The following is a 15,564-nucleotide window of genomic DNA, read 5'->3' as shown; positions in this document are numbered from 1 at the left end:
TTTTGCTGACTTTTATTTAATGTAGCAAGAATTAAGCCTTAGAGATTAAATTATCATGGCAGAAAGTGTTCTGCTTCTTTGAACTGCTTTCTAATTCAGCCCGAACAGATGACTTTGCATCCACCCTAGTTTTGCAAGGCACACCTGCCTTTCTTTAAAATGAATGCATCAATAAATTTCATCCTTTGATCTCCTATCACATTGTGTTTCAAAACATCAGAGTCTGAAGCTGTGTCTTGAATAGTGGCCAAACCTCAAAAAACACAGCTCTGAGTTTGATCCTGAGCCCATAAAATCTGAAGATTTGCAATCTCAGCCACAAGTCTTTTTTTTTTTAACCTCATAATAATATGCAGAAGTAGTTCCTTTCTGTCAGCAACTTTAAGGCCTAAAGGATTAGATTAAAAATTTATGGCTATAAAGTAATGAGACTTTTTTTTTTTTAATGTTTTATTTATTTTTGAGACAGAGAGAGACAGAGCATGAGCAAGGGAGGGGCAGAGAGAAAGGGAGACACAGAATCTGAAGCAGGCTCCAGGCTCTGAGCTGTCAGCACAGAGCCCAATGAGGGGCTCCAACCCACAAACTGGGAGATCACAACCTGAGCTGAAGTTGGGCGCTTAACCAACTGAGCCACCCAGGCGCCCCATTTTTTTTTTAATTTTTTTTTTCAACGTTTATTTATTTTTGGGACAGAGAGAGACAGAGCATGAATGGGGGAGGGGCAGAGAGAGAGGGAGACACAGAATCGGAAACAGGCTCCAGGCTCTGAGCCATCAGCCCAGAGCCTGACGCGGGGCTCGAACTCACGGACCGCGAGATCGTGACCTGGCTGAAGTCGGACGCTTAACCGACTGCGCCACCCAGGCACCCCCTTTTTTTTTATATATATTTATTTTTGAGAGTGAGAGAGACACAGAGTGTGAGTGGGGGAGGGTCAGAGAGAGAGGGAGACACAGAATCCAAAGCAGGCCCCAGGCTCTGAGCTGTCAGCACAGAGCCCAGCGTAGGGCTTGAACTCACAAACTGTGAGATCATGACCTGAGCTGAAGTCAGTCACTTAACTGACTGAGCCACCCACAATTTTAACTCGAAGGTGTGCCTCCTAACTACCCTTATTTACAAAATAGTAGGATCCTCCAGTACTTTCCTCTCCCCAATGGACTACTTTGCTCTGGATTCCTGAAGGAGAAATGAGTTTGTCACACAGTTTCCCAAGGCAGTGCCTGCTACCCCATCTAAGCCACTGCCATGGCCACCATCACTGTTGTCAGCTCTGGATTCTGAACCCCTGCTCCAAGCTCCCCTCAACCCTGTTCCCGGTCCTTCCTCCTGCAGCTAGTTATTTCCTCAACACCCTGTTGCCTCCAAGTATAGAAAACCACCCTTTCTCCTTCACTCAGCATATACTGTTAGTACATAGTTCTTTTATCAAAGGTTTAAAGGCAACAAAGGGTAATTATAGCATAGTGCAGAAACAATTTCAAATTGAATTCTATGAATCGCTATTTTTAAAGGTTTGTCAGAATTCCTGATCATCTTTTTCCTTAAGTCCCTTCTCTCTGTCATGGTTCTGGAATCTCTTTCCCTCACTCCAAAACTTTCCCCTACTTCCATCAATCACAGCCAAAGAGAGGGCATTTCTCAAATTTCTGTTACTTCACTCTGCAAAAGGAAATTTAAGCTCTTCCCTTTTAGTCTTTTCCTTCCAGACATTACCTAGAGACCTAAACTTTTACAACTAACAAAAAAACCCATCTCGGTGTCTTCTAAAAGTTCACTTTTCTCTGTAAGGAATGCCCCATCCTTTTAGTTTATCTGACAAAAGCTATAGCCCATCTCTAAATAATATCTTTTTCTTCCTGTTATAAACACATACCAGAAATTTTGCAGTCAGATGACTATTGTACTCTCCAAAAACCCCATGAGAGGCTATTCACTTACTAGAATGTTATCATCGCTCTTGAATTATCTTCTAAACAGTTTACTAATTCTTCAAGAAAACTGGCTTATTGCTGCATTCAGATCACTTTCCTTTGGTCTAATTCCCTTACCTCTGCTTCAAGCTCTCATTCTCATGCCTACATTCATTCATTCATTCACTCAACCAGCCAGTGTGTATAGCATTAGGTGTGGGAAACAGGGTTCTAGTACTCAAGATACTTTCAATCCAGAAGGGGCTATACCAGTTCTACCTACGAACCAAGAGACAAGGAGGGCAAGAGTTCTGTGTGATTAGACTGAGTTCTAAAGTTAGGATGAATTTTTTCAAGCTGTCACTAGCTTATATGGATACTTTAGGCTTGAGATAGAAATATGCTGCTTGCAGGCTGACGGTTAGTACCTCCAGTCCATAGAGATACATAGCACATTTCTGCAAGTAAGCTAATAATGCTACAAATGGTGCCTCCTTCCTGAAAATACTGTATGTCATGAGTGGAATGCTTAAAATTGAACTGTCCTAAATTTTAACTGTTTTTCACTTAGTCAACCAAGAAGTACTTATAAGTGTCTATTTTTTTATGGGCTTGAGAAGGACAGCCGCACCTACTGAATATCACATTCATTTATAACCGAGTTCTAGGCATCATGTTACATCAGTTGAATGGACAAAGTCAAGAAAGAACTGTCTGGTCAATTATACCTTAGTAAAGTTGAAAACAAAAAGAACTGTCTGCTGTTTTATTGCTACAATAATAGATCTTCATAATGTTAGTTCTGAGTCAACAGTAAAAAATTATATCTAGAATACTACTTTGGAAAGGGGCAAGTATACAATGCATTTTAGAGAAAATGTAATCCACGAAAGTAATTTGTTTGACTTCCTTTATTTGAAGAATTAATCTTCACTTACATGGAAAATGAAAATATTCAGAAAGATACTTCTTTCCCTAAGGATTCCAGACAGTAAAAGTTGACTTGATAATGTGTAAGTCAACTTTTAGGCAACTGGATGTCTTAATCCAAAAATATTTTTTTAATGTTTATTTATTTGTTGAGAGATGGGAGGCAGACAGAGAGAGAGAGAGAGAGAGAGAGAGAGAGAGAGAGAGAACGTCAAGCAGGCTCCCCACTGTCAGCACAGAGCCTGATGTGGGGCTCAAACTCACGAACCTTGAGATCATGACCTGAGTCAAAACCAAGAGTCAGACACTTAACTGACAGAGTCTTGTATAAGTAGTTCTTATTGTTCCTCTTTTGATATCTAAACCAACGCTAAGCAAAGTTGCAAGATACCCGAAGTCTGTCTTGATATACTCTTACCTCCCTAATTCTTGGGTAGTGCTTTGAACCAACACTATTCTGTGGCTGCTCAAGACTTTCCTAGTTCACTGGACCTCATGACATCTCATCCCTGACTCATTCTTCAAACCATAACCATCCTTGGTCATATTTCTTCCAGCATCCAACTGCAAATTGGGCTAATCTCATAAACCAACTCAAGCTAACATACTAATTAATCACGATAATGGCTTAATATACTGCTGCTTTGAGGGAAATCTGCAAAACAATAGGAGATTTATAGAAATATAATACCATAATCCAAGAGTAGGGAGTATTTTTCCCATTTATGGTCACTGATTAACTAAATCTAAAATTAAAATAATAAAAAAAAATCAAGGGTTATAACAAAAATAAACCAGCTTACATTTAACTTCAGTTTAAGAGAGGAAATAAGAATATACTATCTGACATTTGTGTATAGTCTGTACATGTATTTATTGTTCTTATACAACATGTATTTTTTAAATTCAGTTTAATATTTAAAACTGCTGGAAGTTCATACTTTTCCTATTTTAGAGATGACAAAAGTTAGTCTCAAAGAGGTTACATTACTATCAAATGGCACAGCAGGGACTCTAAACAATTTTAATTCCAAGTATTTTTCCACTAGGCACGACTCCTATAAATGTTCATAATATCTCATTTGAAACTAAATAAAAGAAACGTGAAAATACACAGATGCAATGATAAAACTACACTTCATTCCACATATGGCCAGTTGAAAAAGTGAAGAGTAAGATGGGGAGCGCGAGTGAGCGAGCTAGGCAAGAGGAGAAAGTAGGAAAAGAGATTATTGAGCAGAAATGTCAAAGACAGAAGAATAGATAAGGGAAGGAAAGAAAGAAAAAGGCAGGTGTGTCTGAAAGGAAGGATGAGTTGAAGTCTGGACCCTTTGGGGTCCTCCACTCAGTATAGTGTTCAGCCCACACACCTGGCTTCACGTCTCCAGAACAGTCTTGCTCTGCATTCCTCCTCCCCGTGCCCTCAGCCAAAAATCTTCCCCTATCTAAGCCATCCAGAGAGCTGTGGGCTAGTATTTCCACAGATCCCCAGAGCCCTGACCTTATCTTGGTCTAATCACTGTAATCACCATAATTAGTTTTCCTTTCATCTCCTCAGAGAGAAAACTAAAAGCTATTTCAGAAATTTGCATTTTCTTCTATCTCTGAAAATCAATAGAAACCCAAGCACTTAGTAATGGTGGTAACAAAACAGCAAACAAATCAAAGCTAAGACTTCCATCACTCAAACAGCCAATGGCCAAACTTGCCTTACATACAGCCTGTTCACTGAAAAACACTGCTCTCAGGCCACAGGTAATTAAATGCCTATACTTATTCACCACTTAACATTTCTAATTTTTTTTTTATTTAGCTCACTTATTATCTAGATAAATGAGGTATAACTGCTTTCAAAATGAGATAAATATCCTATATTACTAGCATTTAACAAACTTCTTAAATCATTGGTATAATACTTTAACTAAATGAACAGGCCTGAGAGACATTAAGTTTGAATACAGCTTAGGCTCTTAAGTACCTGAGTGACTGCACAAATTACTTATTATCTTTGAACTTTAGGTTCTTCATCAGTAAAATGAGGCTAATCATATAGTAGCAATCACATAGGTAGTTTTAAGAATTAAAGGAGATGAGGGTGTGAGGGGTGAGTTAAATGGGTGATGGGCATTAAGGAGGCACTCTTCTGAATGAGCACTGGGTGTCATATGTAAGAGATGGGTCACTGGGTTCTACTCCTGAATCCAGGACTATACTGTATGTCAACTAACTTGAGAATAAAAATTAAAAAAAAAAAAGGGGGGGGGATTAAAGGAGATGAGTGCTTAGAACTGTATGGCATGTGTAAGCACTCAAAGTTATCTCTTATTATTACTATTATTATTGGCCACCAACCTTGCTACCTACCTGCAGAAAACTTAACTATAAGATACATTTTTGCTTTATTAAAGAAATTTTAGAAGTTTTAGAAAAATACTGGGTTTTTATATAATATATGAATGGTAATAATAGAAAAAGTCAAGTATTTATGATCTTGTATACACTAAAATTAAAAAACAGAAGCGTCATCCTTTTACAGATAGTTTACCTCAAAGTCTATCAGCTGTAGGTCAGCAATCAATGTCACCAGCAGGCCACTGTTATAGAGCTCTTGTGCGAGCTGAGCCACGGCTTCTGTGGGAGGCTCCTTGTCATTTGTACCACACAGAATTTCTTTCATTGCTTGCAGTGATTTCGACACTTCCTCAGAAGCCTGGTGAACAAAAAATACACTCATAGTTATGAGGAATGAATATTTTCAAGCTATCAACAAACAAACGAACAAATCTACTTTTTGGATTCTGTTTATTTATGATCAAAGAACACTACAGTTACAAACAAAAACACACTTTTTCATAGACATTTCTTTTTCTATTTTGGAAAATGTTGCAAAAATTTATTCACATAAAAAATATCTCTAGTATTTCTAGTTAGTCAATGTAATTAAAACAATCTTCTTTTAAAACATATTCGGGGTCCTTGGGTGGCTCACTCAGTTAGTCATCTGACTCTTGACTTTGGCTCAGGTCATGATCTCACAGTTCGTGAGTTCAAGCCCCACACTGGGCTCTATGCTGACAGTGCAGAGCCAGCTTGGGATTCTCTCTCTTTCCCCTCTCTCTCTCTTACTCCCACTCCTCCCTCTCTCTCTTTCTCTCTCTCTCTCAAAATAAACTTAAAAAAAAAAAACTTTTAAAACCATACTCATAGTCCAACTTTGCTAGTAATTAACTATAAATTTTACTCTTAAAAATTAAATTGACTGTTTTGAAGACCTATCCGTAGCTACTTGTCTTTATTCAAAGCATTTGTTAAGGTTTTTCAACAAATTCCTATTACTCTGATTTTTTAACGGACTAAGTAATAAAACTGAATTGTTGGGGCATCTGGGTGGTTCAGTCGGTTAAGCATCCAACTCTTGATTTCAGTTCAGGTCATGATATCATGGTTTGTGAGTTTGAGCCACACGTTGGTCTCTGCACTGACAGCTCAGAGCTTGGAGTCTGCTTCAGATTCTGTGTCTCCCCCTCTCTCTGCCCCTCCCGGGCTCACACTCTGTTTCTCTCTCTCTCCCTCAAAAATAAACATTAAAAATTTTTTTTAAGAAAAAATTTTAAAAATTAAAAAAAAATTGTCAAACACACAATCGATTATCAAAACCCATTAAATTTTGTTAATCCACTTATCTCTCCCACATAATCATTGCCTTTTTTTGCTATCTAGGAAACTTAAAAAAAAAATTCTCTATATTTTAAAGAATAATAGGAAAATCCATAGAAGTAGAAAGTAGATTTAGTGGGTGCTCAGGCTTGGGGAAGGGAGAATGAAGAATGACTGCTAACAAGTACAGGATTTCTTTTGGGGGTGGTGAAAATGTTCTGGAATTTGATATTGGTGATGATTGTGGAACCTTGTGAGAATACTAAAAATCACTGAATTGTAAATTTTAAAGTTTGCCCTTTAAAGGAGCAAATTATATGGCATGTGAATTTACTCAATAAATCTTTTTTAATTAATGCAGGCGAGCAAAGGAGAACAGGCCAATAAGTTAATAATTTAATTTGCTGAATATTTTAAAAGAAATATAGTTTTATACTTTCAAGTGTACTACTGTAATCATTATAATTGAAGCAGGAAATTAAGAGAATAAGGCAAATTAAATAAAAGTAATTCATAGCAGCATAACACTACTTTAAAAACATAATTTCCAGATATATCTTAAGATCTGACTGAAACAATCCTTAATTTATTAAAGGTTGGAAGTCTCTTCAAAGTGTGAGATTTACTCAGAGAAGAATACTTTATATTCTACATAGTTTAGAATAATTATAAAGCAAACAGCTATGTGACCATAACACAGGGCAAGAACAGAGTATTTTCAGAAACCCTGAAGTCACCTGAAGGCAACCTTTTCAACCTAGAAGAAAATATTTTTATGTCTTTGATGACCATCATTTCTTTAGTTTTCTTTACAGTTTTCTTACTTGTGTTTGCATTCCAAAACAATATAGTCTAGTCCTGCCAATTTTGAACTTTTTGGAATAGTACCTATGTCCTTTTATGAGGTGCTTCTTTTACTCAGTATTATGTATGCGAGATTCATCCATGCGGTTGCATGTAGGCAGCAGTGCCTTAAACTTCATTGCTCTCAAGTATTCCATTGATGGTGAGACTACAATTTTTCAGTTCTACCTTTGATGGACATTTGGGCTGTTTCCACTGAGGGGTTATTATGAAGAGCAATGCTATGAACACTCTTATACATGCATCCTGGTGCCTAAGTGCAAGACTATCTCTAGAGTTTGTACCTAGGAGTGGAACTGCAGGTTTTAGCACAGGCACATCTTCATATACGACAGATGATACTAAGCTAGTTTCCAAAGCAGTAACACCAGTTTGTACTTTATCCTTCACACTGGATGGAAGTTCTCATTTGCTTTCCATCCCTGCCAACACTTAATATGAGACATTTTCCATTTTTGCCAAGATAGTGGGTGTATAATAGGAATGTGCTATGGTTTTAATTGGCTTTTTCCTGACTACTATGGAAATGAGTATCTTTTTATGGTATTTTTTTTTCCTGTCTTCTGCCATTCATATTTACTCTTTTATGGAGGTCATTTCTTCTAATTGGGCCAATATTTGGTTCAATATTATACAAGTACACAAGAATTTAAAATACAGTTCTACATCCCTTAAAAGATGTTGGATAGAAAATAGATTCCTACATTCCTATAAGAATACAAGATTGTATTATACATTGAGATAGAAAGATACTGTGAACTGAAGAATATTTATTTTATAGATCTCTTAAGTCTTGCCATATACTAGTCACTTTAGAGAGAAATTGAATATGCAGGATCCAACATCCCTTTGAAGGAATAAAATAATAAAAACAATCCTTCCTATGAGGAAACCCTGCTTAGTAGGACCTTTGAAAAATGTTAAAATGAGGTTCACTGTCGTAGAAATTATCAGTTGATCTTTAAATAAAAATGTCTTGGGGTACCTGGGGTGGCTCACCCAGTTAAACATATGACTCTTGATTTTAGCTCAGGTAATGATCTCACAGTCATGAGATCAAGCTCCACATCAGGTTCCACAGTGACAGCATGGAGCCTGCTTGGGATTCTCTCTCTCCCTCTCTCTCGGACCCTCTCCCACTTGTGCATGCCCTGACACTCTCTCTCTCTCTCTCTCTCTCTCTCTCTCTCTCTCTCTCTCTCAAAAAAACCCCCCACCAAAACCCAAAAAACAAAAACCATTTTATCCTTCATGTCAGTATAACATTATATTCCAGTGTAACCCCTTAGATTTTTAAGCTCTATAGTCTAAAGGGATCCAAGTTTGGTCAGAGGCTCAAGAGAGTGAACTAAGAGTTCAAGACAATAGACTTAACAATTGCATAAAACCTGAAATCAATTTATTTTTTATTTTTTTTAATGTTTATTTATTTTTGAGAGGGAGAGAGAGAGAGACAGACAGACAGACAGAGGGTGAGCAGGGGAGAGGGAGAGAGAGACACACAGAATCCGAAGCAGGCTCCAGGCTCTGTGCTGACAGCACAGACATGGAGCTCAACATGGGGCTCAAACCCATGAACTGTGAGATCATGACCTGAGCTGAAGTTGGATGCTTAACCGACTGAGCTACCCACGTGCCCCGCTGCACTTAAATGTATTTATAGAAACTTTATGTGAGCATCACAGACCATATTTGGGATTCTTCATCAAGATTTTATACTGGTTTTTGGTTTTGGAACATATGCATTTAAAAAATAACATTATTGTTTTAGTTCATACCTTGTCTGTTTTTTTGTCTTGCTTTTCCAAAATGGCCAAATTGTCTTTCAGAGTTTTCACGATTTCTGCTGGACTTTTGTGTGATTTACTAAACAAAGGCATCTTTTTCATCTATAGAAATCTCTTCTTCCAATATAGAATGCTAAAAACAAACAAATAAGCAAACAAAAATCATGAATTTAACTCTTTTTAATTTTTTTCCTAAAGTTTTAAATCAAATTCTGGTCAGTTAACAGTGTAATATTATTTTCAGGTGTTCAGTAAATAAAATGAAGTGATTCAACATTTCATACATCACCCAGTGCTCATCACAAGTGCCCTCCTTAATCCCCATCACCTATTTCACCCATCCTCCCACCCACCTCCCCTCTGGTAACCATGTTTTTTCTCTATAGTTAGGAGTCTGTTTCGTGGTTTGCTGCTCTCTCTCTTTTTCTTCCCTTTGCTTGTTTTGTTTCTTAAATTCCACATGAGTGAAGTCATATGGTATTTGTCTTTCTCTGTCTGACATTTCACTTAGCACAATGCCCTACATGTCCATCCATATTGTTACAGATGGCAAGATTTCATTCTTTTTTATGGCTGAGTAATATCCCACTGTGTATATATAAACCACATCTTCTTTATCCATTCATCAGTCAATGGACACCTGGGCTGTTTCCATAATTTGGCTATTGTAGATAATGCTGCTATAAATGTTGGGCTGCAAGTTCCCAACTTTGTAAGGAAACTCCATACTGTTTCCAGAGTGGCTCCACCAGTTTGCAATTATTTTAACTCTTAACATGATTAAATTATTATACCAAAATGTCTTATAAGTTTCTAATAATCTTAATTCAATAATTTGAAATATTAATATTGATCAAACTAGGGGTGCCTGGATGGCTCTGTTGCTTGAGAGTCTGACGTCAGCTCAGGTCATGATCTCAAGGTCCATGAGTTCAAGCCCTGCACTGAGCTCACTGCTGTCAGCACAGAGCCTGTTTTGGATCCTCTGTTCCCCTCTCTCTACCCCTCCCCAGCTCATGCTCTCTTGCTCAAAAATAAATAAAACATTTAAAACAATTTTTTTAAATATTGATCAAACTAAAATGAGTTTCATCAAGTTTTACACCAAATTTAAATACATATAAGTATTTTAAGACATATTTTAAAAACTTTGCCTAATAGTTTTTACTCAAAGTTTAAAATTTTTTTCTACAATACAATGATTGGGAAAAAATCCCAGTGGGAAAAGGAGTACTTTTAGAGAATAAGCTGATATTTAAAACTAGTTATTTTAACTGATGAGAGTGATGACAACAATGATAGATAAAATAAAAATGTAAAACAAAAGTGGGATTAGAATCTACATACTGTGGTAAAGCAATATTTAATGCTACTCCATGACAATCACAAAATTGCAATGTGAAACTATTTAGAATCTGTTCTTTATTTACTCTTCCATATTCAGTTGGCCATACTCACTAAAGAAATGAGGCCTACCACAGTGGAGGGTGAGGAGAGTGAGGAAAAGGAGTATTAATTCTTGTTTTTGAGAACATCTATTTACGTAGAGCAGAGAAAGCTAAATATAGCTGTCATAAAAATATAAGTATTAGGGAGAAAATTATAATTGAAAGCTTCAGTGAGGAGAGGCATATTCATGTACTGTATAGTTATTAACAAAAACATTTCAAACACTTCAGAAATATGATATAATAAATCAAAGTGTTCCATTAATTAACCACCTAGAGAAAAAAACTTTGGTATATATTCCTCCTGAAATTTTTTATACATATAGAAATAAACATATATATTTTTAATGTTTTTTTAAATTTATTTTTGACAGAGAGACAGAGCGTGAGCAGGGGAGGGGCAGAGAGAGAGATGGAAACACAGAATCTGAAGCAGGCTCCAGGATCTGAACTGTCAGCACAGAGCTTGACGCGGGGCTCGAACTCGTGAACCGCGAGACGATGACCTGAGACGAAGTCAGCTGCTTAACCGACTGAGCCACCCAGGTGCCCCTAAATATATATATATATATATATGTGTGTGTATATATATATATGTATGTATACACACACATATATATGTATGTATACACATATATATATGTGTATACATACATATATATGTGTGTGTATACATACATATATATGTATTCACACATACATATATGTGTATACACATATATATACATATACACATATATATATGTGTAGACATATATATATGTGTATACACATATATATGTATTCACACATACATATGTGTACACATATATATACATATACACATATATATGTATACACATATATATGTATACACATATATATATATATACTTTTTTAATTTTTTAATGTTTATTTTTGAGAGAGAGAGGGAGAGAGATGGAGCATGAGTGGAGGAGGGGGCAGAGAGAGGGAGACCCAGAATCTGAAGCAGGTTCCAGGCTCTGAGCTGTCAGCACAGAGCCAGACTTGGGGCTTAAACTCACAAATCACGAGATCATGCCCTGAGCCAAAGTCAGATGCTCAACCAACTGAGCCACCCAGGCACCCTGTATATATATATATATATGTATTTTAAATATTTATTTATTTTGAGAGAGGGCATGCTCACGTGAGTGGGGGAGGGGAGAGAGAGAGGGAGAGAGAGAATCCCAAGCAGGCTCCATGCTGTTAGTTGTTGATCTCACGACTGTGAGAGCATGACCTGGGCTGAAATCAAGAGTCATACACTTAACTGACTGATCCACCCAGGCACCTCCAAAATAAATATATTTTAAGACAAAAATATAATATTAAACATTATTTTGTAACTTTTTCCCATTTTTTAAAATATCTTGAATATCATTCTATGAGTGTATGGTTAGTTCTATTACAATAACTTTTATCCAATATACTATTCTGTCAGCACAGAGCCTAAGGCAGGGCTCCAACTCACAAACCACGAGACCTTGACCTGAGCTGCAGTCGGATGCTTAACCGACTGAGCCATCCAGGTGCCCCATTTTCTTCTTAAATTACTATATCATTTATTCTACCAATACCCTATTGATGGACATTTGGGTTAATTCCATTTTTTCTAATATTTTTCTTACTAACAATGATGCAATTAATCAATGCAGGATATCATGCAAACGTGTACACACAAACATGCACATCAGTGGATAGCAGCATTCTAACTAGCTATTCCTATAGCAAAACCATGGTTATGGTCCTAAATCCCTAATCCCCCTAGATTCCTATTTCCGATTCTGATTCTCTAGCATTTCTGCCATTCTATGAGCTACTTTATATCCTTCCAATAAATTCCTTCAGTATGTGTTGTTTGTGATCAGGATTTCCAGTGAGATATGTATATGTTATGAAGTAGAAATCAAAGTGGTAAGTGTGGATTTTGATGATAAAACAGAAGACCTAAAAAAACAATTCTTGTTTTCAGAAGAGATGCTGTTTTCAGTCGGGTGCCTCAGCTTTTCAGTGTGGGGAAAGTCAGTGGGAAGGGAACTTGCCCACCCTCAAGGCAAGGAAAAGTTTGAAAAGCAAGTTAAGAGATCCCAGGGAGCCTCTAAAGTGGATACTGAAAGTTGACAGAGGATTCAAAGATAAAGCATGTGAGGATCACACTGATTCTCAGTGGATGGTGTCAGGTGCAAAAAAGAATCAGAAGAATATTATATCATGCACCTTAATAAAATTCAAGAATAAAATTATAAAGATAGACTAGGTTTTTCTTTAGTAATCAGCCCTACACATAAATAAATGAAGGTAGCATATAATTTAAAAGCATATGTAGCGTGGAAGTAGGGTGGGTGCTGAAACAGTCATTACAGAGTTGGGCAGAGCAAGCAAATTGTTGCTTCTGACCTGAGTGATCTTGGGCACAGGATGTGATCCCTCTATAGGCTCTGTTCTCATCTGTAAATGTGATGATAATATCTCCCTCTTAGGATTATGAGGATTAAAAAGTAGAGCACCTTGCATAGGGCCTTGTATAAGGCCCTTGTATAAGTAAGGTACTCTATAATGTTTAGCTGCTATTATTACAAAAGGTTCTACGTCATAATGAATAAATTATTTCATGAAAGAGAAAGACATAGTTGAGATAGGATATTGTCTTAATAATTGAGACATAATAATAATTGAGACATAATTGAGATATGATATTGTCTTAATTAAGTGCCCTAGGTATTTCTGGCTCTTTGACTCACACACTTTTTCTTTTAAAAAATGTACATTTATTCTTTGATTGTTAAATATTTAATGATAAAATACTTAGCATTATAAGTTGTTGTTTTTTTAGCTAAATGCATTTGTGTAATTGTTCTTTTTCCTCATGTGGTTCTTCTGCACTAAGGTAAAGATAATTGACTGTGGGAATTTCAACTAAATGCTTCCTGACATCAAAACAAAACACAAATTAGAATATGGTATCATATGACGTGATTTTTGTTCATTACTTATTGCTCTGCTCAGTTCTCCTTGTATTGAGCTAATTCTAATGAGAATTCTGGTAAAATTACAAATGTTTTCAGGACTCCCATGTTAACATGGTAGTTACCCAGCATTTCCTGATTTGCTGTGTCCCAACTTTTTATTTGCGTGTTGGTTTGTTCATTTATTCATTTACTTATTCATTCAACAATCAGTAAGTACTAAGCACGAGAATCTTGCTAAGTACTTAGGATAGAGCTATGCACAAGAAAAATACAATCTTTGCTCTTTAGAACTTACTATTAAATGGAGAAAATAAACATTTTAGGATCAATGAGATCATATAACAGAGGGAAAGAAAGACACAGAGTATAATGCCCCTCAATACAGTATTCCTTTCTTGAATTTGTTATTTTCATATTTTAGGTATATCTACTTACTATAACCACTATATATAAAATCAGTTTAATAATACTTTTAAATTTCATAGGATCATTATTCTTCAGTTCTGGGATCCATATCATGAGGGAAATCAAAACCTGTATCTCAAACTAAGCAGCCCCAGCCCCTGATCCTCCACAAATTAAGATGAAACTCTCCTAACTGCTCTGTTCTCTTCAGATCATAACCAGCCCCACCCCACCTCTAGACTGAACACCTTCCTGTATCGCCCTCAAATTCCTGGCTGCCCTTCCTACTCTGGGCAGCCACGCTGGTCACTTGCATGTGCATCACATCATTTACCCCACTGGTCATTTAACAAATGAGCCACCAACACTCAATACTACCTGCTAAACAAAACTTCATCTGGTCTGGGTTGGTAACTGATGCACTATGATTCAGAAATTATCACCCTTGTCTGTGTGTCATTTGTTCTATCTATAAAATGAGGGCATTCATTTTCAAAAACTTTAACGGTGAATTCAGTTAGTCATATCACCCTAACTCATATTTTTTCATTTCATTTATGAAGATATCGAAAAAAATTGCCAAATGCCTTGGGAAAGGCCAGATACATTGTATTTGTTTGTTAATACTAGTTTAATTATTTTATTTTACTTATTGCATCCCCATGACTTATTTGCTTTTTGTAACTGGAACTTTGTACTTTTTGACTGTTCCTCACCCATTTCATCCACTCCCACCCCCCCCCCCACCTTTGGCAACCACCAATATGTTCTCTGCATCTATGAGCTCGTTTTTGTTTTGTTTTGTTTTTAGATTCCACTTACATAAGTACACTCATATTTGTCTTTCTTCATCTGTCTTACTTTCCCAGCACAATGTCCTCAATGTCCATCCATATTGATCAATGGCAAGATTTCATTCATTTTTGTGGGTGAATCATACTTACGTGTGAATTATATATAGAGAGAGGGACAGGGACAGGGACAGGGGCAGGGAGGCACATTTTCTTTATCCATTCATCTATTGCTTGGCACTTAGGTTGTTTCCATTTCTTGGCCATTGTAAATAATGCTGCAATGAACATGGGGGTGCATATATCTTCTCACATTAGTATTTTCATTTTCTTCTGATAAATATCCAGAAGTGGAACTGCTGGATCATACGGTAGTTCTGTTTTTAATCTTTTTGAGGAACTGCCATACTGTAAGAGAGGGCTCTTAAAGAAAGAGCATCATATTTTGAAATTAGACCGGTTATATACAGTGAGCTCTAGGTTGCTCATCACTGGTCCATATCCATTCTGTCTTTGACTCCTACTATCTATCCATCATGGCTAAAGACAAAGTGCTTCAGGTAGAGACAAAAGGAATGACAGAGTCCTGAAAATGGTGCCTTCTGGGGAGAAAGGGGTAGTAGTAATTTTTCCATAAAGTCCACCTCAGAGTTGTTAGAATAGACATTATATTTCAGCAAAGCAGGAAGCAGGGACAGGAGAAGATGCCAGATTATGTCCAACAGACTGACACTAGAGGAATGCCTCTTGAGCACTGAAAACTATGGAGGCCGCGCATACCAACATGCCCTCTA

General features: G+C 36.8%; 1 protein-coding gene across 8 annotated transcripts in view; it reads right to left on the bottom strand.

The window, feature by feature from the left end:
• The window catches only part of CAB39L (calcium binding protein 39 like), a 131,715-nt gene that overhangs the window by 73,709 nt on the left and 42,442 nt on the right, over positions 1–15,564 (bottom strand). For all 8 annotated transcript variants that reach the window (XM_045052723.1, XM_019826173.3, XM_045052735.1 and 5 more), the window contains 2 exons: positions 9,146–9,287; positions 5,392–5,556 (listed from right to left, as the gene is read on the bottom strand). In XM_045052723.1, coding sequence (XP_044908658.1) covers positions 5,392–5,556; positions 9,146–9,256 — 276 coding nt within the window. In that variant the 5' untranslated portion in view covers positions 9,257–9,287. The remainder of the gene's footprint in view (positions 1–5,391; positions 5,557–9,145; positions 9,288–15,564) is intronic.

The sequence above is a fragment of the Felis catus genome, chromosome A1, assembly GCF_018350175.1.
Source record: "Felis catus isolate Fca126 chromosome A1, F.catus_Fca126_mat1.0, whole genome shotgun sequence".
Taxonomy (NCBI): domain Eukaryota; kingdom Metazoa; phylum Chordata; class Mammalia; order Carnivora; family Felidae; genus Felis; species Felis catus.
The sequence above is the reverse complement of the archived record's forward strand: the minus strand, read 5'-3'. Positions and strand labels throughout refer to the sequence as shown.